The 27,886-nt window shown below is 38.0% G+C and overlaps 1 protein-coding gene across 1 annotated transcript in view; it reads left to right on the top strand.

Moving 5' to 3' along the window:
- Window positions 1–4,548: 4,548 nt before the first annotated feature.
- CCDC150 (coiled-coil domain containing 150) overlaps window positions 4,549–27,886 on the top strand; it is a 92,171-nt gene continuing 68,833 nt past the window's right edge. Inside the window, 11 exon segments of the mRNA XM_079923670.1 lie at window positions 4,549–4,647; window positions 11,705–11,868; window positions 13,221–13,399; window positions 13,402–13,440; window positions 13,562–13,740; window positions 15,589–15,657; window positions 20,984–21,100; window positions 22,453–22,485; window positions 22,487–22,583; window positions 25,363–25,406; window positions 26,900–26,992. Coding sequence (XP_079779796.1) covers window positions 11,711–11,868; window positions 13,221–13,399; window positions 13,402–13,440; window positions 13,562–13,740; window positions 15,589–15,657; window positions 20,984–21,100; window positions 22,453–22,485; window positions 22,487–22,583; window positions 25,363–25,406; window positions 26,900–26,992 — 1,008 coding nt within the window. The 5' untranslated portion in view covers window positions 4,549–4,647; window positions 11,705–11,710.

The following is a 27,886-nucleotide window of genomic DNA, read 5'->3' on the forward strand; positions in this document are numbered from 1 at the left end:
GACTAAGAGAAAATGTTGTCAAATCACATTTTGATAAAGGACTTGTATCTCAAAAAATTTATCAGGAAAAAACCACCCCATTTTTAAAATGGGCAAAAGGTATGAACAGACACTTTATTATAAAAGATACATTCACGTCAAATAAGCAATATGAAAATATGTTCAACATCATTAGTCACTGAGGAGATGTGAATTAAGCCACAAGATATCACTACACACTTACTAGAATGGCTAAAGAAAAAAAAATACTGACACTATCAAGTGTGGACAAGGATGAGAAGCAACTGGGAACGCCATACATTGTTGATGTATATGCAAGATGGTAGAGCCACTGTGGAAAGCAGTTTGGCAGTGTCGTACAAATTTAAACATATAACTACTATATAATCCAGCAATCCCACTCCTAAGTGCTTAATCCAAGAGAAATGAAAAATTTATTTTTACACAAAAACTTCTATGCAAATATTTATAGAAGCTTTATTAACAACCACCCCCCCAAACTGGAAACAACTGAGATGTCCTTCAACCAGTGAATGAATAAGCAAACTGATATATCAATACAGTGGAATGCTAGTCAGCTATAAAAATGAATTATTGATTCATGCAACAACATGGATAAATCTTAAATGCATTTGCTAAATGAAAAATGCATTTTTCATTTAATGCATAATTATGCATTAAATGCATTTGCTAAATGAAAAAGGTCAGACCCAAAGGGTATGACTGCATTAACATGACATTTTGGAAAAGCAAAATTATGGGTATGGAAAACATGTCAGTTGTCAGAGGCTGGGAGGTGCGGGGGAGGGACTGACTATTAAGGGGTAGAATGATGGAATTTTGAGGGTGAGGAAACTTCTGTATACAACTGTGGTGGGAGATAGAAAACTCTAATAATTTGTTGAAACTCATTGAACTGTACACCACAAATAGTACATTTTACCATATGGAAATTAGATAAAACCAACAAGGATTTGGACAGAACACAAGCTGGAATGCAGACTGGGACATATAAATCTAACTGTATTACAAATAAATCAAATAGCCACCCTGAAGCAGGTGGAGAAGAAAGGAGTGACCCAAGTAACTTTGGAAAATGGTGTTTGGACTGGGTGCTATAAGGCTAAAGACAAAAAGATCTGTGCCCAAGCAACACGCTCTAGTTTTAAATGTGTTTCTTATCTGGTATGGATTAGCAATTTTTAAAACTGCTTTATATGTGTACTAGGGTTGAACAAACAAGTAGATGTACTGTGGATAATGAGAGCCAGGCTTCCCACAGTCACAGAAAGAAGTTAAAAGAAAAGGGCAAAAGTTAGAATAAACTGTGGTGCTGGATTTGAGTGGGAATATCAGTATGAACTCATGTCTTGTTTATATGTCCACACATTTACATACATGTAAAACATATATATACACAGATAGATACAGAAATATAGATATATTAAGGTATATTCATGGGGCGGTATTTATACATATATTTCCTATGTCTTCTGAGAGGAACTAGAAGCAGTGATAGCCTAGCATTCAGATTTTAAATACCATTCTTTAATTAAAAGAAACAGGGCTCCTTGCAGAAGTGGTTGAATCTAGGGCTGGGCCAGGAAAATACAAGATGAGCCTGGAAATCTTGCAATGTTAGAAAGTAGGGTAGTGCTTAAAGAAAAAAAAAATGAGACACAGTGGCTCCTTAATGGTCTCTGAATGGCCAAAGCTGGAACGATTTCAGCAATAAAAGAATAATGGTATTGAATTATAACCCAAAGAATAAAATAAATATCCATAACCTCATACTGATGTAAATAACTGAATAAATAAATAAATGAGAGAAAACATACAACTCCTCTCTACAAAAGAACTCCAACTAGTAAATGAGGAAAATAGAAAGCCACCATTAACACACCATAAAAGCTGTTAGCAAGAAAAACCAGCTAAATTTAGTGGGTGAAAGTTTAAGGAGAAACAGGATATTTGCACAGGCTTGAAGTGTCTCTCCCCAAATACTTATTAGTTACAGAGAAGAACACAGTAAGATTACTGGAGAAATCTAACAGGCATCACCATAAGCAAGAGATGAATATTAACTGAAACAGTAATAAGGCAGGCATACCATGTACCCCCGAATATGAGGCACCAAGAAGTACACAATATCACTTCTGTGGTATTTTTCCCAAATTGCATAACCTCGATCTAGTCATAAGAAATCATGACAAACCCAAATTTAGGGACATTTTACAAAATGACTGACCAGTAGTCTTCAAAGATCCTAAGGTCATGAAAGACAAAGGCTGAGGAAGGAGACAGGACAAGTAAATGCAATGTAGGATCCTGGATTGCATCCTGAAACAGAAAAAAGACATTAGTGGGTAAACTGATGAAATCTAAATGAAGTTTGTTGTTTCATTAACTGTATCATACCAGTACTAATTTCTTAGTTTTGATCACTGTACCATGATTATATAAGATTAGTCAGGAGAGTGAGACATAGCCTCTGTAGAAGCATTCAAAATGTATTCATTAATTCATTCACTAAACAAGTACTTGCCAAGCCTCTACTGTCTGCCAGGCCTTGTGCTTGCTGCTGAAAATTTAAAAATCAAAATAAAGGGAACAAAGGTCCTGTCCTCAAGTAGCTTACAGCCTAATCAAGGGGAGGTAAGGCACACTGACAATTATGCTGTACAATAAATACTTTGGGAGGGAACAGAATGGCTCTACAGAAGAGGTTACATTTCCGTTGAATTCACCAGACTGATAAGAGGGAGGGCATCCCTGGCGGAGGGTGAAGAGCCTGCAAGCACAAAGACGTGCCTGTAGGCTTGAATTCAAGGTTCCCTTGGGGGGCCAGATGCAGATGAGGCTGGTGGATTAGGCTGAAGCCATTAGAAATTTGGGCTTCATACTGTTCAATGGAAAACTAAAAGTTCAAGTGGGGAACTATTAAATGTTTTTAAGCAAAGGAATAAGATAATCAGATTTACTTTCTCAAAAGATCATTTTAGTAGCTATATGAAGGATGCTGTGGGAAGAGTGATCAGAAAACCAGTTAGAAGGCTATCATAGTAGTCATGAGAGAGGATGGTCCTTATGGAATCCCTAGGATTTCCATGGCTGAAAAGACCTTGTTTTTGAGTGGGGTCAACAACTGTGAAACTATTTATCAATTGAAAATCAAGAGGGAAATCAGAAAAAAAAAATCAATACGTTCAGGCACTTAGAATAAAAACAGACTTTTAATATAGTAAATTCTCAGGTGTCCAGAAACCCCTTCTCTAACAGATGAATTAGTTTATTGGCGACTTCAGATTCTTTAACTCTGTAATTGCCTGACTTAAGTTCTAATGTGGTTTACCAAATGGTAGACAGAGGAAAATAAATTAAAAACACTAAATTTAATCAATTTGGCTCCCTGACTGCTGTTTAATATGGAGAGTCAAGGAGAAGGTGAAAACTCTCATTACACTGAAGTGTGCAGATTATTTACCGAGTGCATACACATATCCCCCATCTTCATCCATAAATCAGAGGTCACTGCAAGAGAAAACCTACGAGTAATTGGCTCTTTGTATTGACGCTCTAAAATACTCTCCCACTTTTCATATTAAAAGCTTTATTTGGCCCCTTCACCTGAATAACGTTTGCGGTGCTCATTTCTCCTTCACCGGATGGCCCTACAGTTTGATGAATATGCCTTACAGCTGTGGTTTGGGCATTCTCTCCATCTCACGTGAGTCTATCAGAATAAGAATTGCCAGATCAATTCAGCCAGCCACTCGCTAAGCAAAGGAGGACTCATCTCGGATCTGACTGCGTTCACTTGAGGGCTAAAGTTATTCTCAGCTGCAACCCCAGAGAGACGAGAAGAATACATTAATTGCCCTGGTGCTGGTAAAAGGTGTTCTGTCCAGCTACCTAAAGCAAAGCCGTGTTGCCTTTTCACTGTAGAAGACTTCCCGGTAAGGGCGAATTCCCAGTCTTACGGCAAAACTCAGAAACGACTGCAGTTTTATTCTCGGTGCTCTCTCTCGTTTCGCAGCTACTTACAGTCAAATGGAGAAATACCTACTCACCTGTAGACAAAGCAAGAAATAAATTATGCTGAAGAGACAAAAAACCAGGGAGCAGACATGTGTTTTACTCTCGGTCTGGCCATGATGAACGAGGATGAAGAGGGGCTTGTTTTTTTCTTCAATGAGAAGAATGTTTGAGCTCGGTATTTTTACCATTTTTTATGCTCATTAACAAAATCTTATTTTCCTGTCGTTCATAAGTTACTTGATACTTCCATCCTTCTAAAACTAAAAACATTTTCTTCTCTTGGACTCTGACCGGCTGCAGGGTATGTGTCAAATGACCCAAACGCTGCACGCTCACCGGCATGGGATGGGTAATTCCGCAAAGCGGACGCCGCAGGACCTCCGGGACGTGAGTGGGCTGAAACTACCTATCCCGGCGTGCCCCGCTCGCGAGCTCAATGGAGATCTCTAGTCGTCCGTGTCACGGGGCTGCGCGCTCAGTGCGCGCCTCCGGATAGCGGTCTGGGTCCCGCCCGGGGCGGAGGGCCCTCCAGGGCCGGGAAAACTGCGATTCCCGGCATGCCCTGCCACGGGTGCGCCTACGTACGGGAGCTACAGCGCCGGAGAGCGGGTAGGTTTAAAACGCGGTCTTAGTTCCGTAGAAACCAGCCCACCTGCTGCCGGACAGAGTCACAGGCGGACAGACGGACTGTGGGGTGAGGCTGCGGGACCCTGGGAGGTACGGAGTCCGCGGGGGCGGGTCGGCGGTTCAGATAAGGTCCCAGTCAGCTCTCCCTGCCGCCCTCTCCCCTAGCTGGCGGAGTTTACTCTTGCCCTCTGGACCTCAGGACCCTGAATTATGGCGCTTCTGCGCTGGATGCCGGTGAAAACCGTTTAGGAGCGAGGTTTGCATTGACTTGGCCCCAGCGGGGGAAGGATAGCCACCAGACAGGGCCGCGCATAAGCCCCAGTCCGACTTTTCTTTATTTATATGTTAGGTTGGCGTTATAGGTTCCTGGGAAAGCCGTTTCGTTTTCTGGTTTTGCCACCGGTTATCTTCCCTGGCCCACTCGTTAGAATGCAGGTGTCAGGAATTTACATTCGTTCATTGCTGTTTCCCCAGCTCCTACCAATTAGGCTGGAACAAAGTTAAATTTTTGTTGAACTGTACCGCTGTTTGCCACCCACAAATGTCCCATATACTGTCTGGGCTCTGAAGATAGAAAATGATTAAGAATCTGACCTTACTGAGGCGAAGCTCGGGTTAGTCTGGCTTGAATGCTCCACACTGATCTTGGAGCGCCCAGGACTAGGTCCTTGAATCTTTTCTGTTCTCTGTTATCCAGTCTCCGCGGCTTTAAAAGCCATGTATATATTGACAACTTCAGAATTTATATCCCTTATTTGGAGTCAGGGGAGAAAGGTCCACTGAGTACAAATGGAGTACAAGTTTCCCACATATTTTTAATAAGATGCAGATTCCCACCTAAAATTTTTTCGTGTAATTGTCGAAATGTCATAGTTTTGCTGTTATTTCCCCAAGGTACCCAAAATGGATATAAAATGCTTACATAACCTTACAGGGTATGTGTGCGCATTCAGCCATAAAAACAAGACGGAAAACAACACAAATTGCTTCATTTTCTCAGAAAAGAGAAAGTAAGTCTATATGTGTTTAGGTAAGAATTTGATTGGCATCATCACTCACACCCACCTGAACCTCATCTATACTGGAGCGTCTCAGGCTTCTGGAGAGAAAAAATACTCTCAAACAAAAAGGAATAAACGTGGCCCCCAGCCTCTGCGGGAGAGGAGGTTTATAGAAAATTCATCCTAAGGAGGGAGAGATCGAGGTGCCTGGGACACTGACTGACGGTGGGCAGAGGATAAAGCTTTTGAGTGAAATACATGGTGTTGTCCTTGAAATATCCTCTTAGTCAATCACTGAGGTTCAGGTCATCAAAGAAGTGGATTCAAAAACTAAACAAGACAATCTACCCTTTGAGGATTTATTACAAACAGGTCTCAGGGTTAGTTGAAAATTCTTCCCTACCCCCTCTCCACGTGAGGAGAAAAACAATGTCAAGGTCAGGAGAGCCCTCAGAAACAAAAATGGAAACAATGGTGACCCAGTAGCAAGAGGAGGACAGCCTTAATATCCACCAGGAAGTCCCTGAGTACCTGCGAGCCTGTTAAAGGAAGAGTAAAGTAAGAACTTGGGATCCAGTGAATCCATTGAGTTGAGGTTTAGAGTCAGGAGAGATTCTCATTTTCGCTGCAGTTGCTCATACTCCTGCCTCTCCTCCCTTATCCGGCATGTCCAAGCAAGGGTAACAGAAACACCATGCCTCCACACACAATCCGCAGGCCACCTGGAGGCCAGTGGCCGTAACTCTATGACTTCCATGCTCAGTAGACTTACAACTCTATATGTTATTAAGAAGTTACAGGGCTTCCCTGGTGGCGCAGTGGTTGAGAGTCTGCCTGCTGATGCAGGGAACACGGGTTCGTGCCCCGGTCCGGGAAGATCCCAAGTGCTGCGGAGCGGCTGGGCCCGTGAGCCATGGCCGCTGGGCCTGCGCGTCCAGAGCCTGTGCTCCGCAAAGGGAGAGGCCACAACAGTGAGAGGCCCGCGTATCGCAAAAAAAAAAAAAAAAAAAAAAAAGAATTTCAGACTTTCAATTCTATCTGTAACTTATGGGGATAGAAGCCATAACTCTTCTTACAAGAAGAAAACTTAGCTCTAATTGCTAATATTCCAGCAAAGAGACTATAGCTTGAACATATCTGTGCTTTGCTGTTTTTGAAAAGGAGTAAATATCATTGAATGCAGCCTTGAACCTAAGCCCTGATGCTTGATAGCAACGATAATAAAAATACTAAGATACAAGCTTTTTTTTTTTTCCCTGGAAAATAATTTGGTCAGTAATATTTTCTTCATTTACTCATATGTCCAATAAACATTTCCTGAATGCCTACCATGAGCCAGAAACTGTTTTGACACCAGGGAATGCAGCAATGATCGAAAGAGACAAACTCCCTGCCCTCCTGGAGCTTATATTCCAGTTGAGGAAATAAGTAAAATATGTAGTTTGTTCACTGGTGATAAGTACAATGGAGAAAAAGTAGGAAAGAGGATGGGAGGGAGGCTGTGGTGCAGGCTTCCATTTTAAACAGAGCGGTCAAAGGAAACCTCACTGAGATGATATTTAAGCAAAGACCTGTGAAGGAGGTACAGGAGTGACATCTGGATGGGACAGAAAGGTCCAGAAAGAGTGAACAGAGAGTGCAAAGACCCTAAGTCAGAAGGCCTGATGGGTCCACAAACAGTAAGGAGGTCAGTTTGACTGGGAAGCACAAAGTGAAGGAGAGAATAGTGGGAGATAAGGTCAGAGAGTAATAACAGGACAGGTTGCTTAGAGCCTTAAATGCTATTGTAAAGGTCTGCCTTTACTTTCAGAGCTATTGGAAGGTTTAGAGTGGAGAAGTGTTGTGATCTACCTTAACTTTTAACTGGATCAGTCTGCCTAGATGGTAGCCAGGCAGAGATGGTAGAAAGACAACAGCAAAGTAGGAAGACCAGTTGTAAAGCTACTACGATAACCCAGGGGAGATGCTGCTGGCTAGCACCAGGGTACTAGCAACGGAACAGTAAGAAGTGGTCAGTCCAGACATATTTTAAAGATAGGTTTGGTTGATAGATTAGATGAGAAAGGATGCACTGGAAGCACGGTGTTGCCATTAACTGAGACAATGAAAGCCTATTAGGAAGAACAAGTTTCAGGGGGAAAGATCAAGAGTTGTTTTGGAAATGTTAAATTTAAAACAGGAAAGATGCCCAATACCTGACTGAACTTGCCCACCAAAAATGAACTTTTATATTTGTGTTAGTATTATGTGTCTGACTTGTGACATAAATTAATTAGACAGTCCTTTATATTATAACCAGCTCCCTGGGCCTAACAAGTTGCCACAGAAATTGCCCACCCCTCCCACCTCCAGCACCGCTTGTCATTTTCTTTACCTCCTCCTTCTTCCCATCTCTCTACCAACTATTATCTGGGACTACGATGTATTCCAGGACTGCTTTTGTTGCAAGCAACAGGAAAGCGTGACTAAACAAAAGTTTATATTTCTCACATAAGCAAAGTTTGGAGGTTACTAGTAAGTCAGGTTAATCTGAGCTTCTCTGGCCTTTTCCTTGTTTCTCAGATGCTGGTGATCCCAGACTCTTTGTTTACATTTAACAGTGAGGTACTGCATGGCTGACTTAAAGAGAGCGCTCAGAGCTCCGGGCATCATACAGGGGAAGGAAAGGACAGGTGCCATCATTTCTGTTCTTTTTATCAGGAAAAAAAAAAGTCTTCCCAGAAGCTTCTTGCAAACTTCTGCCTAAAGTCTCACTGGCCAGGATATGTCACATGGATGTGCCAGCTGTAAGGGAGGGTGGAGACATGAACTTTTCAACTTCTTTTGGCGGGAGGACAAAGGAGCCAACTGCCTGTCACAAACCCCATTAAACACCCTTTCCGTACTTTTTCTCCCAACCCCAGGCCTGGTTTATTTCTATGTTGGCAGTAGCCAGACAGCAGGTGACAGAAAATGGAATGGAGGGTAAACCCATCTGGTGTTTCTTCACTGTTACCTCTCTGTTTTCTTCCCACCCCACACTATTGGTGGGTCCCCCAACCCTAGCCCTGCTTTCATGGCAGTAGAACAGGCCCTAAGGTTTGTCTTTGAGGTTCTTCTTTCTTTTACCTGAGGGACACTATCCTGGCCCATGTGGTAACTTGAGCAGGAAACTCCAAACCTGGCTTTTTTCAGAAATGTAGGTGAACCTTACTTCATATCTTTGTGTATCCAGAGACTCTCTTAATATCTGTGTCTACTTTTGTCATTCCCTTCAAGAATGAATTGAAAGCATGAAAAGCAGTTAATAGAAGAGAACTTCTTTACCTCCGTCCTTAAGCTGATTGTTAACAGAAAATCTAAAGAATTCAAAAAGGTTATGTGTGTCAGAAGTGCATTCTGTTTTATAGAGGAGCACAAAGGAGAGAAATCTTGGTCAGGAGCATAAAATAAGAATAAAAAGAAAATTTGTACCCTTTGACCTAATCATTCCGTTTCCCCTATCTTCCAGCCCCTGGCAACCACCATTCTATTCTCTGTTTCTGTGAAATCAGATTTATTTGTTTGTTTGGTTTTTAGTGTCCATATATAAGTGATACCACACACTATTTTTTCTCTGTCCAGCTTATTTCACTTAGCATAATGCCCTCCAGGTTCATCCTGCAAATGGCAGAATTTCCTCTCATGTGGCTGAATAACATTCCATATATATATATATATATATATATATATATATATATCACATCTTTATCTGTTCATCCACTGAAGGACGTTTAGCTTGTTTCCATCTCTTGGCTATTGTGAATAACGGTGCAGTGAACATGGATATGTGGATATCTCAAGATACTGATTTTAGTTCCTTCAGGTATATACCCAGGAGTGGGGTTGCTGGATCATATGGTAGTTCAAGTTTTAATTTTTTTTTTTTTTTTTTTGCGTATGTGGGCCTCTCACTGTCGTGGCCTCTCTCGTTGCGGAGCACAGGCTCCGGACATGCTGGCTCAGCGGCCATGGCTTATGGGCCTAGCCGCTCTGCGGCATGTGGGATCTTCCTGGACCAGGGCACGAACCCGTGTCCCCTGCATCGGCAGGTGGACTCTCAACCACTGTGCCACCAGGGAAGCCCTCAAGTTTTAATTTTTTGAGGAACCTCCATACTGTTTTCCATTATGGCTGTACCAGTTTACATTCCCACCAACAGTACATAAGGTTCCCTTTTCTCCGCATCCTTGCCAACGTTTGTTATCTCTTGTCTTTTTAAAACTAGCCATTCTAACAGGTGTGAGCTGCTATCTTGTGATTTCGATTTGCATTTCCCTGATGATTTGTGATGTTGAGCATCTTTTCATGTACCTGTTGGCCACCTGTATATTTTCTTTAGAAAAATGTCTATTCAGGCCCTCTGCCCATTTTTTAATTAGATTATTTCTTCCTTTGCTACTGAGTTGTATGAGTTCTTTATATATTTTGGATATTAATCCTTTATCAGATATATGGTTTGCAAATATTTTCTCCCATTCTGTAGGTTGCCTTTTCAAATAAGACATTCTGAGGATCAAATGTATAACATGGTGACTATAGTTAATAATATGGTATTGTATACTTGAAAGTTGCTGAGAATAGATCTTTAAGTATTCTTACCACAAAGAAAAAAAGTTACTTATGTTAACTGTGTGAGGTTGTTAATTATGTGGATGTGTTAATTATTTTGATCTTGGTAACCATTCTGCAAGGTATATGTATATAAAATCATCATGTTACACTTTAAATGTATACATTTATATTTGTCAACTATTCCTCAGTAAAGTATTTGTTTGTTTGTTTGGGGTTTGTTTTGTTTTGTTTTAAGTAAAAAGAGAGAAACAGGCCATATTCTGGGACCTGTGGGGGAAAAATAGAAGATGGTTAAAGAGCTGTCCTCAGTGGCTGTAACAGTGTTACATTGTCAAGAAGCTCAGCCTTTACGCTGGTGCCCCCTTAAATCCTGCCACCAGTTTTAAGACTTCTTTAATTCCTTCCCTGGGTCCTGGGGGCCACCTTCAGTGATTTGAACCTGAGGGAGTCCCCACTTCCATTGCCTGGGATACCTCAGGGAGGTATCTAATCACACAGCAAGTGGGAGAGGAAGGTGTATTACGAATATCCCAGGTGGGGCCTTTGTGAACACATTCCCACAGATACACTATTGCTAGTGATGCTTAAGGTTTATGGTTTGATTAGTACAGAAATGTTTGTACAGGATAGAGTTGCAGGAAAATGTCCTTAAAGTTTCCACCAATGATCTTGTCATTGAACTTTGGGCACATGATTCGTTTAAATGTTGGGACTGCTTATAAGCTGATTCTGCTTCTGTCACTAATACCTGAAAGAGTAGTCTCACTACTCCCATTTACTCTCATGTGGTCTTGCGGGAGGAGTCTGGAAATTTGATGTCAGTAGGTGTAAAAGAGTCTTTGCTATGAAGTTATGTTTGCAAGTTATTTTTAAAAGTCACTGCTTCAAGGTAGTTGGTAAATCTATTTTATGACAACTGCTCGGAGATCCAAGTACTGTAGAGTGTTATTTTGTTTTGTTTTCAGAAAGGTTGGATGGGAATGTGTTAAAATGAAAATGGCTGGCAATGAAAAGAGGTAATAACTCCTTCAGCCAAGTCATAGGTCCTAGTGTATGTCTAATAGTAGCAGACAGGGTAGACTAGATTGTGCTGCAGTAACAAACTCCCTAACAGTCTGCGGCTTGTAACAACATTAGTTTCTTGCTCACTCACACCGTATGTCATGGATGGGCCATGGCTCTGCTCATGTAATCTTTACTCTGGGATCTTGGCACATGGAGCAGGCCCTATCTGGGTTGTTGCTCATCGCATGGAGAAGGGAAAAGAGATGATGAATGACAAGTTGGCTCTTAAAGCTTCTACCCACATTTAATTGACCAAAGCAGGACACATGCCATTTCCAAGCTCAACAGGACAGGGATGTATAATCCTCCACAGGAAGGGGCAGTGGCTATTTTGAACAATAATAGAACCAACTACACTAATATTGTGACTTTAATCTCAGGTGCATATGGAAACTACAATGTCCAGACCAGTCCTCTGTCCAGCCTGCATCAATGCTACAGCTTCTGAAACATTCATGGTACTTCAGCAAAGGATGAGAATAGTTGAGGAACAGACCAGTTCTCTGAGGAATGACCTAATAATGTTGGACTTTGGTGAAAAAAGGTAACAAATTAAAAAATTGTGTCACAATATCTTTGTAGGTTGAAGAATTTTGCCTCACTGGTTACTCATAAGGAGTCACAGTGTGGGTGGTTTGGCAGGTGAAATAGGTACTTAGAAAAGAATTGAGAAATAACATTATAATATTAATTAGAAAATATTTGCAAGATAAAGAGTTGTCCTGCGGTAATGGAGCTACTACCACTATTCTAAACAGATTTTTAAAGTGTGTTAATTAGGTGCACAAACTTCGATATCCTATTCTCCCTCAATACTTGATTAAAAACAAATGTAATTTTTTATATAATTAGAAAAAAAAATTTGGTCCTTTTTTAAAAATAAGAATAGACTTTGATGTTAGTTAAGGTGAACATCTACAACTTGATTCATGCATTAATATGGTCTGTATTTTCTTTCTCCAGATTTATTGTAAATTAAAAGAGAGGTTATAAGTCTTACAAAAAATTCATAGTTTAGAATGAAGTACTCAAAAGAAGAACTGTGTTTTTCCTTTGTACTCCTGGAGAAGTTATTGCCATTAAAAGTTAGATTGTCAAAGGCCTTGAGGAATCTGGGTGCTTAAGTGGCCAATGCTGAATTTACTGGTGTGATTTTCTTTAAAATTACGTATGTATTTCCTGAATGTCTCTTATGAAGACCTAAAATTAGTATAGTTGGTATAGCACACATAGAATAAATAACTCTTCAGCAAAGATTAAATTTGTACCAGTGTTGAGTATGTTAGAACAAAATGGGAATGTTTATTATCACCTTGTTTAAAACTTTTCTAAAAAGGATGTGAAATACTGCCTCCACGCTAACTTTAATTCTTAGTTTACCATTATAGAATTAGCATTTAACATGTTTTATATATCACTTGCTTTTACATACAAAATAAGTTTACAAAAAATTCCAATTAAAATAACCATTAAAAAATCAGTGGTCTTGGGCTTCCCTGGTGGCACAGTGGTTGAGAGTCCGCCTGCTGATGCAGGGGACGTGGGTTCGTGCCCCGGTCCGGGAAGATCCCACGTGCCGTGGAGGGGCTGGGCCCGTGAGCCATGGCCGTTGAGCCTGCGCGTCTGGAGCCTGTGCTCCGCAACGGGAGAGGCCAAAACAGTGAGAGGCCCGCGTACCGCAAAAAAAAAAAAAAAAAAAAAAAAAATCAGTGGTCTTTACCCATCCCACATTGGTCTCATCCTCTTTACCTAATAGTGCTCTCTATGTTTAAATTTGCAGAGGCTATCAGATACTGGTTAACTAAAGAATATAGTTTTTATACTCAGTAGAAATGTTACATTGATTCGTTGGTTGGGATTACCCTATAATATTGTTATATTGGGATCTTTGTCCAGAGGCCACTTGCAAACTCCAAAATGTTTAGAGGAGCCTGTGAGCCAGAACATCATTAGCCCTATCCAGAATGAAATAATTTGTTCAGGAAAAACAGATATTTTATGGAAGAACTGTGAGTTTCTGGTAAATCGAATGTGCCGTCTGGAAAGCCTCATCCAGTCCTTGAAGATGAACATCTTCGTCTGCAAACTGAAAAAGATTTGAACCCACAGAAAACAGGTATAGAGAGAAGAGAATCATCAGAAATTCGGTCCTATGTGGGTGCTTGATGAGTTCATGATTCTTTTCCTTTCCTGACCTTCTTTAATCTGCTTGATGACCCTCCTGTCCTGTCTGATAGATTTTCTGAAGGAAAAACTGAATACAATACAGGAGGAGCATTCCAGGGACCTGAAGCTGTTGCAACTGGAAGTGATGAATTTGCGCCAGCAACTAAGAGATGTAAAAGAGAAAGAAGACAAGGCACAAGATGAGGTGCAAAGGTTGACTGTGACTCTGCAGCTTGCCTCAGAGACAAAGGTTTGAGTCCAGAGTTCTGGAATACAAACTCACTGTTAAAGTGTTAGCTGGAGGAGGCAACAGACCCATAAAACTGACTTTTAAAAATAGGTGATGTTGGTGTGAGGATTCTTGACATCTGTAATTTATCTACATCGATAGCCTATAACATTGTGTGCTGTCAGTAATTGAGTATTTATAGATTCCTACCCTCTACATGTGACTGTGCGTATCCGAGATATGAGGGAGTCTGTGCTCTTCAAGACCTTATATGCTATCTAGGAGAACAAGGCATAGCAGGAGAAACTAAAGAGAGAAAATAAGCATATAAGAAATATTAAAGGACCGTATAGGACAATAAGCAAATATTGCCAACTAAGTGTTCTATATTCAGGTGGGTTTGGGAAGGTGCGCATGTCCTGTCTAGAATAGATTAGGCTAGGCTTCAAGGAAGAGACGGGAGTTGAGATGAACCTTTAGAAGGCAAAGCAGTGAGGTGAGGACATTTAAAAGACCACACACAGAGGCAGCAAAAAATAAGACTAGGGAAAAAAACTAATGATTTTGTTTTCCCTTCACAGGCCAGGCAGTGTAACAGATGTTATTTTGTTTAAAACATGTTTTGTTTAATCTCTGCAAAACCTCAAGATGTAGGATATTGTTGTCTCTCTCTTTTTTTTTTTTTTTTTTTTTTTTTTTTTTTTTTTTTGCGGTACACGGGCCTCTCACTGTTGTGGCCTCTCCCGTTGTAGAGCACAGGCTCCGGACGCGCAGGCTCAGCGGCCATAGCTCACGGGCCCAGCCGCTCTGCGGCATGTGGGATCTTCCCGGACCGGGGCACGAACCCGTGTCCCCTGCATCGGCAGACGGACTCTCAACCACTGCGCCACCAGGGAAGCCCTATTGTCTCTATTTTAATGATAAGTGTACTGGGGATCAGAGAGAAGTCACCTCTCTGAGATCACATTTGCCTGTTTTCTTCGTGTAACTCAGATTTGAGCCTAGATCTTTCCCTTGGGTGCAGTTAGGAGGAAATGCATAAACTAGCTGGACAGGAGTGAGGATTTGTTTGTGTAAAATAAGTTGGAAATTGGCTAGGGATAACGTCATAGAGGATCTCAAAATCAAGAATAATCAAGTAGTTGGGCTTGATCCTATGGGGAGTGATTAAATTTTTGATAAGAAAGTGACATAATGAAAACAAGAAAACTAATCTAGCAGTAGTGTAGAGTATCAATTATAGGAGAAGAGATTGGAGGTAGGAAAACCAATTAGGAATCCATTGCCTTATTTGAGACATAGACTTTATTAGGTCTGAACTACGGTTGTGGCATTTTGAGAGGAAAGATATGTTAGAATGTGGTATTGGATAGGGGCTGAAGGTAGAGAATAAGGCAAAGACAGCTTTGAGTTTTTACATCTTAGATTGTAGTGCCATTAATAATAATATAAAAGAATGAATAGTGAAAGCTGTGTTTTTCATCCTCAACTCCTAAGCATAGGTAATATTTGAGGCTAGAAAAAATGGAGTACTTAAAAAAATAGGAATATACCCTGTAAGAAAAACGTCTAGCAATTACTAGGTTTTCCTCTGATTATTGAATTTTACATAGGAGGTACATGTGACTAATCAATTTTTAATTATCTGAAAGGGAAAATGATAGAAGTCATGAATCAAAGTAATAAAATAACTTTAAATATCTCATTGTAATAATTACTTTAAACTCATAATAAGAAGTGTTTATAACTGTATTCAGAATAGCATTTATAGGTTGCCCCCAAAAAGTCTAGATTTGAACTGTGATATACCATAGACAGTTTCTTCTTATCATTTCAGATTATTTAGAACCTTTTCTCCTTCTATTTTAGAAGAATGCAGCCATTATTGAAGAGGAACTGAAGACCACAAAATGTAAAATGAACCTTAAAATTCAGGAGGTAAGATAAAAAGGAAGCTGGGGGCTTCCCTGGTGGCGCAGTGGTTGAGAGTCCGCCTGCCGATGCAGGGGACGCGGGTTTGTGCCCCGGTCCGGGAAGATCCCACATGCCGCGGAGCGGCTGGGCCCTTGAGCCATGGCCGCTGAGCCTGCGCGTCCAGAGCCTGTGCTCCGCAACGGGAGAGGCCACAACAGTGAGAGGCCCACATACCGCAAAAAAAAAAAAGGAAGGTGAAGGGAACGTTGGAATTGCAGAGGGGGAAGTCAAGGAAGTGGATAGAATGAAAAGAAACCATTGAAGAAGAAAATATGTGGCTGTTTATTAGGAAGATTTTAAAAGTATGCCACATGAAGTTATACCTGCCCATATGTGACATTAAGACTTCCTTTCACCTCAATACTGCCACAAACCCAGAAATAAAAAATAAATGCTCTCTGAGCCGGGAGGGAAACAGTTACCATGAAACTCATGCAGTTGCCCATATACTAGAGTTAAGTGGACATACAAAGACCTTTTACACTAAAGTTGTGTTTAAAATAAAAAGCTTTTAATAAGTCTGCTCATCTAATTTTACCTTAAAACTTTCATTTCAGTCTAAATTTAAGTAGATAACAGATTGGAATTATGGAGTAGGTGGCTGCTAAAAGTTGTTGGACTAAAAATTTGCAGCTGAAAACAGTGGAAGAGTCAGAAGAATTACCAATTCAATACACCTTGACAGTGGCCTAAAAACCTCAATATTCCCTGACAGAATAATAGTTGACATTAGTCCAAATCAAAAGGATCAAGTTATATTTAAAATATCCTGTTATACAAAACAGAGAAATAGATATACTATTTTAAAAATTATGAATTTCAGTGTGTTTAGGGTGGTGAGTGTAGCTATCTGGGATATTCTCTCATGTAGAGTATTTTATTTGCCAATAGTTACTGATAAAAGCATGATTGTTCATTGTTAGTTGGAGTATATTGTTTCATACTTTAAAAAAATATTTTGGCTATTTTAATAGATTCTTTTTAGAGCAGTTTTAAGTTTTTATAAAAATTGCACAGAAACAGAGTTCCCATATATCCTTTCTCCCCACCCCCAGAGCTTCCTCCATTATTCACATTCTGTATTAGTCTGTGATGAACCAGTTTTGATACATGATTACTAAATTCACAGTTTAGATTAAGTTTTACTTTTTGGTCATCACAGTATACAGAATAGTTTCACGGCCCTAAAAATGCCCTGTGCTCTACATACACATCACCCCGCGCCTCCCTCCCCCACCCCTGTCTTTCCCCAAGCCCCTGGCAACCACTGATCTTTTCACTGTCTCTCTAGTTGGAATCATACAGCATGTAGCCTTTTTGGACTGGCTTCTTTCGCTTAGCATATGCATTTAATCCTCCATGTCTTTTCATGGTTTGATAGCTCATTTCTTTTTATCAATGAACAATAATCCACTGTCTGGATGTACTGTAGTTTATCCATTCACCTACTGAAGGACATCTTAGTTGCTTCCAAGTTTGGCAGTTATGAATAAAGCTGCTGTAAACATTCATATGCAGTTTTTTGTATGGACATAAGTTTTCAACTCCTTTGGATAAATACCTAGCAGTATGATTCATACTTATGATAAGCTTATGTTTAGCTTTCTAAGAAATTGCCAACCTATTGCAGTGGCTATGCCATGTTGTGTTCCCACCAGCAGTGAATTAGAGTTCCTGTTGTTACACATCCTCACCAGCATTTTGTGTTGTCAGTGTTTCGAATTTTTGCCAATTTTATAGGCGTGTGTATAGTATCTTGTTTTAATTTGCAGTTTTCTACAGAGTTGATATTGAACATCTTTTCATATGCTTATTTGCCATCTGTCTATCTTCTTTCGTGAGGTATCTTAGATCATTTGCCCACTTTGCAGCTGGGTTTTTTTCTTATTGTTGAGTTTTTAGAGTTCTTTTTATATTTTGGATACCAATCCTTTATCCAGTTTGTGTTTTACAAATATTTTCTCCCAATCTGTAGCTTATCTTTTCATTCTCTTAACAGTGTCTTTTGCAGAGCAGACGCTTTTAATTTTTTTTTTTTTTTTTTTTTTGCGGTACGCGGGCCTCTCACTGCTGTGGCCTCTTCCGTTGCAGAGCACAGGCTCCAGACGCGCAGCCTCAGCAGCCATGGCTCATGGGCCCAGCCGCTCCGCGGCATGTGGAATCTTCCCGGACTGGGGCATGAACCCGTGTCCCCTGCCTCGGCAGGTGGACTCTCAACCACTGCGCCACCAGGGAAGCCCCAGACGCTTTTAATTTTAATGAAGTACAACTTATCCATTTTTTTCATGGATTGTACTTTTGGTATTATATCTATTAATAAAATATCATTGCCAAACCCAAGGTCACCTAGATTTTTCTGTTATGTTTTAGAAGTTTTATAGCTTTGCATTTTACATTTAGGTTTTGAATTATTTTTTGTGAAAGGTGTGAGGTCTGTATCTAGATTCTTTGGGTGAGTTTGTGTATGTGTATGTCTAGTTGTTCCAGCACCATTTGTTGAAAAGACTATCCTTTGGATTGCCACTTAACATTATTTTTTTATTGGGGAAGTCTTAATTCTTGGTGCTGTAGTAAAATATTGAATTTTTATTGAACTTGTCAAGGACCTGAAGAAGGACTGTGCTAGTCAAATAGGGACATTTTGAGGGTATGTGAAGCAGGAAGGATGTGTTAGTCTGCTGGGGCTGCCATAACAAAGTACCACAGACTGGTGGCTTAAACAACAGAAATTTATGTGTCACCATTCTGGAGGTGAAAAGTTCAAGATCAAGATATCATCAGCAGGTTTGGTTTTTTCCTGAGTCCTTTCTCCTTGGCTTGCAGATGGCTGTCTTTTTTCTGTGTCCTCACATGGTCTTTTCTCTGTGTACACATCTCTGGTGTCTCTTTGTGTACAAATTTCTTCTTATAAGGACAACAGTCATGTTGGATTAGGGCCCACCCCAGTGGCCTCATAACTTAAACAACTCTTTAAAGGCCCTATCTCCAAACACAGTCATATTTTGAGATACTGGGGTTTAGGCCTTCAACATATGGATTTCAGAGGGATGCAATTCAGCCCATAATAAAGGACTATACAGAGATAAAGTAAATGCAGTATATATCTTTCTAAGAGATAAATATATATATATATATATATAAAATCTGGTTCTGATGAACATGAAATAGATTAACTGATAGCCCTTCATAATGCTTTAGGGATGAATATCTTAGTAGTATAATTATCAAATAAAGATTCCCTTTATAAGGCACTTAAATTATATCTTGAGCAAATTATACTATATAATTCGATGTAGAGTTTAGAAAAGTATATTATGCTACTCTAAATTATAAAGTGATTATAATCTGATACTAAAATCTGAAAAATATAGCCCAAAGCAAAAACTATAGCTCATTCTTAAATAAGATTCTATTATTAATATTTAACTGATTATTGGATAAGGAAGGAATTTCTAATCTTGAAAAGAAGGAACAAGATTATAAAAAGCTCGATAAGTTTGACCATATAAAAATTAAAATCTTATACATGTATAAAACAAAACTAATGAAATATAACAAAACTAGACAGTTAATAATCTTCCCTTTTAAAGAACTTAAATTGACTAAAAAAAACAGAGGGCAAAGGATAAGAACAGTTCAGAAAATATATAAAGAACTAATAACCATATTAGAAAATGTTTAATCTCACTAGGAACCAAAGAAATGAAAAAAATATTAAGGGGTTGTTTTCATTTATTAGCAAAGATTTAAGAAAGTGATAATCTGTAGTGCTGATGATATTTATTCAAATACTACTGATAAGGTAAAATTGGAAGGAGAATTACAAAATGTATCAAAAGTCTAAAAAATGTTTATACCTTTAACCTAGTGATTCCTTTTGTAGGATTTATCCCAAGGAAATAATCAGAAATTCAATGAAAGATTTATTCACAAGCATGTTCAGCAGAACAGTATTTAGAATAGCAAAACACTGGAAATATCCAAATGTTCAGTGTTAGGTGTATGGTTAAGAAAATCATAGAACATTTCCAAAACGGGTTATCTTGTAACTATTTCATGTCAACATATTTTTCATCTCATTTCACTTTTTAAAAACTTCTGAAATTGTTAAATATATCATCCTTCAAGAAAACACATAAAGTACATATGTACAATGTAGAGAAGAGTTATAAAGTGTACTCTTACATCATGTTTACTGGGGTTTAAAAATAGAATTTCTGGAACTTCCCTCATGGTGCAGTGGTTAAGAATCCACCTGCCAATGCAGGGGACATGGGTTCAAGCCCTGGTCCGGGAAGATCCCACATGCTGTGGAGCAACTAAGCCCGTGCGCTACAACTACTGAAGCCCGCTCACCTAGAGCCCGTGCTCCACAACAAGAGAAGCCACCACAGCAAGAAACCCGTGCACTGCAATGAAGAATAGCCCCCACTCACCGCAACTAGAAAAAGCCCACGCGCAGCAACGAAGACCCAATGCAGCCAAAAATAAATAAATAAGTAAATAAATTAAAAAAGAAATTCTTTCAATTTAACGTCACTTCATAAAAGGAACAGCATTTTTCAGTTCCCATTTAAATTAGAAAGGATTTCTTTACTTCATGATAAAAGAGACTCTTAACCTTCTTTTTATCTTTATCTGACTCATTTTATAGTCATTTATTGATAGAAATAAGGTCAGTGTACCCAAATTCTTGAGTGTTGTTTTTGTCTGCTGCTTGACAACTACTTCATTATTTGTTTTGATCTTTAAGTTACAATATGGGATAAATATATATATATATATATATATATATATGTGAATAAATCACAATACAGGAAAATAAAGAGTTAAAAAATAAAGTTAGAAAATAGAGAAATACAGAAAATACATATACTAAGACATATTAGTGTTTTTCAAACTTGACAGCAATACATTGTAAGACATATTTTACACTGCAACACCATACATACATGCATATACACAAACATTTCATGAAGCAGTACTTACCCTTCCTTACCACTTGCTATGTGCTCTGATATTTTCTTTCTATTCTTTTCTCCCCCGCCTTTTTCAAGTGCTTCTTGCACAGACTTAACACAGTAGGAAGATGAGGGTAACAAATTTGACTCTGCATTTCCTAGAAGGTTATCCGTTAGGGAGAAACAAAAGCATGTTTCTGAGTAATCATAAATGAACGAAGAATGGGGGTGAGTTGGCATGTCTGGTAAACTTTTCATGGTGACTTTGATCTTTGTTAAACTGCTATGAAGTTCCCTTGGTCTTGCCTAACTGCAGTGTTGCTCTATAGCTAAGGAGACAACTGTCTCAAGAGAAGCACCTAAGGGAATCTGTTGAGAAACCTGGATCAGCCATGCTACTCAAAATACAAGAAATGGGATCAACAGTGGAGGTGGAACGGAAACAGGTAGAGAGATTTTCTCTCCTTGTTTATGTTGGGAAAGTGAAACCAAAAGGGAAAAGCTAATGTTTTACCTACAAACCTGTAGTTTTGCTTATTTCCTCTAGATTTATTAAATTCTTCTCTCTCTCTTTTTTTTTTTTTTTTTTTTTTTTTTTTTTTTTTTTTGTGGTTCGTGGGCCTCTCACTGCTGTGGCCTCTCCTGTTGCGGAGCACAGGCTCCAGACGCGCAGGCTCAGCGGCCATGGCTCACGGGCCCAGCCGCTCTGCAGCATGTGGGATCTTCCCGGACCGGGGCACGAACCCATGTCCCCTGCATCGGCAGGCGGACTCAACCACTGTGCCACTAGGGAAGCCCTAAATTCTTTTCTTTAGTATTCCTTTATTAACATTCTTACTACAATTTTTAAAATTTTAGTGCAAAATAAGAAAGGACTCAGACACCATTTAGTCCAGCGCTCTTAATTTATGAATGAGGGAGCTAAGGACAGAGAGGTTATTTTGTCTCAGGCTTTACAGAAGTGAACTCTTAGTTCCTGGGAGGGAATCCTTCCCTCTACACCATATAATCTCTGTTATAAGAATTGATTTTAGAAGGCACTGACCTAGTCTCATGTTATATGTATTGTATATGATGTGCATAGAAAAGAAAGATTAAACTGAGCTGACATTTGAAGCAAGGAATAAGTCAAATAATCAGGAATGTGTTTACATTGCTGTTTTCAAGGCTCATTATTTATTTTAGCATAATATTTTTGCTTTCATCAAAGTTGTTATTTGAAATATCTATATGTAATTTAGAATATTTTAAATTCTAAGTACCAAGGCAATTAGTAGTTTCAAATCATAATACCTATTATTAGATTACATAATTTTTATTATTTTAATGAGTGCTGTCCTTCACAATGGAATTATAAAGAGGTTTCTACTTAAAGAATTTGCAAATGATCCTTTATTACTATACTTTAGAGTGCGAATATAGTAGGCACTAGCCACATGTGGCTATTTAAATAAAAATTAATTTTATTTGTTAAAATTAAACAAAATTAAAGATTCAATTCCTCACTCACTCTGGCCACATTTTGAGTGCTATTGAAGAGTGCACAGAAAGTTCTCCTGGACAGCACTGCTGTAAGACACTGCTGTAAGACACTGTTGAAGAGTGCACGGAAAGTTCTTCTGGACAGCACTGCTGTAAGACACTGCACTCTGTTGAGATCTTTAACTGTAACACATAAACACCGCTTCTTCCTCCAGGAACATTAAGATCAGAAAAATCTGCCTTACGCCTGTGCTATAAGTTAGCTTAGTAGAAATCTTTACCTTACAGAAAAGGAGTTTTTCTTATACGATTTCAGGTGCAAATTTTGCAGCAAAACTGCATTGCCCTAACGCATTTCTATTCAGACCAACCAAGAACTACTGGCACAGGAGCGACAACAGAAAGGGGAGTTGGAGACCACTACCTCACAGCTCAAGTCTGATCTAGGTATGAAAACAGATGCTAGAAATTACACTTTTGTTAGTTTTTTGAGATTTCATGTGAAAACTCTTTAAGATTCCAAATTCTCGAAGTGGCCAGTGTTACTGGTATTTCCCACAGACCTGAATGTAAAAAGTTGCTGATTTCCTTTTTATCTGTGGCACTGAGAAAGACAGAGAATGTTGGTAATAAAATAGAATTTGACCATCTTAATTGTAAACTTATGTGGATTTTTTTCAGGTTTATTTAACTGTGGACTTGGGAACATTTGGCTTCTATAAATCTAGATTGAATATTGGATAATAGAATGCTAATAAGGAAATGAGGTCATTAATCCTTGCTCTCCTACTGATTCTAATGATTTATCATGTCAAACTCTCCATTCTTCAGGTTATCAACCTATTGTGGTCAACTTGTATTTGTAGAAATGGCTAGTTGTAAGGTACCATAAAGAGAGGTTAGATTAACTACTCGTTTGAGGAGGAAAAAACCATCTGTTTTTAAAAAAAAGAGTCCTAAAAGGTGACAGAGCTAGGAAATGGAAGTGTCTAGACTTGATCCCAGGTCGCTCAGAGACATGCTTCTTCCAGCCAACAGCCCTTATCAGACTACTGTTTGTTAATACATAATTGTAACAGCAGTTTTCAGGTAGATCTCACTATAGAGATCACACAGAGTTCCAGTGCAGTGCTTTACGCATGAATAACACTTCATGATTTACACAGGGCTTTCACGTACATTATCTCATGTAATACACAAAACGATCTGTAATTCCTAAAGTTACAAAATGAATAAATGGTGAGGTGAGGCTCAACCTAGATCTTCTAACTCCAAACCCAATGTTCTTGCCACTGTGGCTTCCCTGCTCTGTGGCTGTAATGAGGACAGGGAATACCAAAAGGGAAATGAAAATTAAAGAAAAAAAAACATAAAGGGTAATCCATTCAATGCTTTTACTTATTGCTTTTAGCAGAAAGTATTCTTTTTCCATATAGTTGTTGAGTAATGAATTATTCTGTGAAGTTCCCACTGATAATGCCCCTAAATAATTTTCTGCCTTCCTGTGATGGCATGCCTACAAAAATACGTTACATTTTATTGTACTACCACATTATCCCATTTGAGCCTTACAGCAAACTTGTGAGAAAGATAAGAAAATATACGCCATTCTACAAAAGGATAAAAAGATCTATAGTGAAGGACCCACAGTAAACAGAATAGCTGGGACTAAAACACAGCTCTTTCTATTATATTAGTTGTCCTTCTGATTAAGTGATTTTTTAAAATATGACTTTCTTAATGGATTAATGCTTTATTTTGGAATTTTGTAAGAATATATGGAAGACCATTAAAAACATTGAGATTAGAATAACAGTAATTCAAATTAACATTTAAAAAGGAAGCCTGTCTGAATACCAGCTATATGCTTCATATTGAATAATAGATGCTTTACATGCATGCAATTTTATTACTTTAAGGTACAACTAGTTATTCTAACTAGATTAATCAAAGGAACGCCTTTAGCTATTTGCTTCAATGAATTTTAAAGTGTACTTATTTATTAATAATTGTTTATTTTATTTATTAGCAATAAACATTATATATATATGTGTGTATATGTGTGTGTATTACACACACATTAATTAAAGTGATTAAATTGTTCTCCGAAGTAGGATAAACATTCCCCTTTTAGTCTTTCTTTGATTAGTGGAATTTTCAAAATAGATCATGTAGTTTATCTTTTTGATCCTTCATATATGTTAAATTAGAATTTATTTAAAACGAGTCTTGGACTCATTTTCAAGAAGTACAGTTTTTCTGAGTATATCATAAATAAAATGGGTTTTTATGTGTTTTATAATTTTCTGGCTTTACAATTTTTAAGTGAAACAAAACTAATAGATCTTTATGAATTTTTTATGAAGCCAAACATTAACCTCAGAAAAGTTTATATCTCTTGGCTACTAGTATACAGTGCCAAACTGTTCTCCTATTTCTGCCTTTGGTTTTATTTTCACTGTATATACGTACTCTGAGTGGTTTCAAATCTTTTTTTTTCCCACACCAAATCATCCTCCTGAGCTCCAGATGGTATTTTACTGCCAACTAATCATCTATATTTAGATGCTTTGCAGATACCTCAAAACACATGATGAAAGCTTAAGTGTTGCAGTCATTTTTACTTATTATATCCTCCAAACCTGCTCCTTGCCCTGAATTCCCTGTTAGAATCCACCAACCACCCCCACTGTCCAGGTCTGTACACTAGATATTTTCCTTGACTCATCTACTGCCTTTACCCCACCGGTCAGTCACCAAGTCCTGACAGTTCTCCCTGCTTGCTTTTCACAAGTCTTTTCCTTCTGCATCATTACCTCAGAGCCAGCTCTCATTGTTTTACACTTGGGTTACTGCAACAGCTACTAAACTGATCTCCCTGTCTTTATTGAGCCTTGGTCAGAGTAATCTAACAAAAGGCTTTTTGATCTTTTTGACTGTGTGCCTCTCTGTCTTGAAATCCCTCAGACTCGTCATCATCTGTGCATTGAGTAAAATGTGACCTCATTTACCATTGTACGTGACTGTGGACTAGTTTCTTGATAATTTCAGGATTTAGTTTCCAGTCTATAAAAATATGATAGAAATACTTGCGTTCTCCTTATTTCTGCAAAATACAGACTAAAACAAATTTTTTTTAAATCAAAGTTTCTCAGGGAAAATACCATGTGATTTCAATGTAGTTGTAAGTTATCATCATAGTTATGTGGACTTTTTTTGTTTTTAGTTTCTAGAGATGACCTCATTTCCAAGTTGGTTGAAGAAAATAAGGGAGGTTTTGAGTACAGAGGTTTTCTTTCATCTCTTCACTAAATAGTATTTCCTCACTCGTGTTGGTTTACAGTCCTTCTGATTCTCCTAAAATCTTTATTAAAAAAAGTTTCAGTGTAAATGAGTGTATATACAGAACTGTTGTCAACTGGGTATTAGGAAGTATTTCATGCAGATTATTATAGTTTGAAAAAAGGTGAATTGGCAAAACTAATGAGACTTATTTGCATTTTATACCTATTGCAAATGAATTGTTGTGAAGCTTTTTTTATGAAATGTAAGAAATAGTAACTATTTTTGGTGATGGTTTATCAACAACATGAATGTAGGTACTTACTACCACTGAATTTAACACTTAACACTTAAATAGTTTTAAGTGAACTTACTCTTAGAAATAGTTAAAATGAGTATAGTGCTATACAGTAGGCCCTTGCTGGTTATCTGTTTTATATATAGTAGTGTGTATATGTTAATCCCAACCTCCTAATTTATCCTTCCCCGCCCCTTTCCCCTACAGGGGAAAAGAATCTGAAAAAGAATACATATTATTATATGTAATTATATAATAATATAATTATATTTGTATATAATATTAATATTATTATTATATATAACTGAATCGCTGTGCTGTACACCTGAAGCTAACGCAATATTGTAAATCAACTATACTTCAATAAAAAAGACATTTCATTAAAAAGACTTAAAAATGGTTAAAATGATAAATTTTGTTATGTGTATTTTACCACAATAAAAAATAAAAAATAGAATAAATGTTACTACTTTTATATCAAGACATTTCTAAATCAATCTCATGGTGTAGATGTTATATGATGTTAACTTTTCTTGAGATGCTTCTTCTGGAAAGCTAGAAAAGTGGTTCTCTCTCTGAAGGGAGAGGACTTAGACTTTGTTCTTCCCCATTTGACTAAGTACCTATTAGGTAAAACCCAGCCCACAACTCACATCCCTATCGCCTTTCCCTCATCTCAAAGAGAACATTTTTTTTCACAGAACAAAGGTGCTTTCTTCTGCTCCACCCTCAGGTATTCTTTGATGAAAATCTCTTCCCCTACTTATAATTTTAAAAGATCCTTGCATGTGTTTCTTTGAAATAATAAGCTCATGCTGCTAATAGGAAGAAATGTGTATGTAACATAAACTAAAAATATTTCATCTTAGAGAGTAGAATTTTTTTGACATAAGGATACTAGGTAAATATCAAGGTTTGTTTTTAGGCAAATTCTTTCTAATTGGAGTCCCAGTATGAGAATATTTTTAATAAATAGTTTTGATAAATAATTTATAAGTTAAGAGAAGTTTGGGAGTTGCATATATCAAGATTTTAAAAAATCCTTTATAAGACACTTATCTATGTATATTAGAACTTGAACTGGTACTAGCCACAATACAGAACAGGTATTTTGATAGAGATACATGTTAATAGCTTTTACATGTAGAAAAAGAGAAATTCTTTTTTATTTTTTTTCCTGTAGAATATACAGATGTCTTTCAACAAGGAACATGAAGAAAATGCATATTTGAGGTCTGAAATAATATCCCTTCATGAAGCATCAGAAAAAGCACAGGTAAATCTTCCCATTTCTCTAGTGTTTAGATGTTAATTTTGTTCAGTTAAAGAACCAAGAACCAAGATTAATTCTGGTTGCATGAATTCATACCATTGCCATCATCCAAAATTTTTATTTCCATAAGGTTTACTTCATTTGTGAAACATCATCAAATTAACTACATTTCCCATTTCACCCTCTAAATTCCTATGATACGTAGGTATTTGAGATATACTGCTAAAACATGCACTAGTTTAAACTTTGCGTTGTTTGCTTTCTAATTTACTCACTAAATATATGCCTTTTATTTCCCCCTATGAAACTCTAAGCAGTTCAATGCCAAGGGCTATCTTATACTTTCTTTGTATCTTCTATGGCAAAGCACAGTAGGAACCTAATAAATACTTGCTGATTTGGGAGTTATGTGTAATCATTTTATGTGGGATAGTGGTTCCCAAATTCAGCTGATGTTTTCTGTATATGCATGTACATGGAGAGGAGTCACCACATATGCAAGCAACTGAGTTATTTCTCATAGGGCCCAAAGAAATAGTATCGATCGTTTAAAAGAATTTTTTGTTAGTACAATTTGATTATTTCAATGTTAGGATCATAGTGTTGTTATGCTCTCTTTATGATAAAGAAAATACAAAATGTGATCTTTCATAAAATAATAACAGTTACTACTACTCTTACTATAAATGATAGTTAACATTCACTGAATCCATACTACAGTCATGGCACAATTCTAAGCACTTTATGTTACTAACAAATTGTAATCCTCTCAATAGCACTTCTTTAGAACTATTATTATTCCCATTTTAAAGATAAGAAAGTTGATATACAGAGAGGTTTAATAATATAGCTAGGGCTTCCCTGGTGGCACAGTGGTTAAGAATCCGCCTGCCAATG

The sequence above is a fragment of the Stenella coeruleoalba genome (assembly GCF_951394435.1).
Source record: "Stenella coeruleoalba genome assembly, chromosome: 6".
NCBI lineage: Eukaryota > Metazoa > Chordata > Mammalia > Artiodactyla > Delphinidae > Stenella > Stenella coeruleoalba.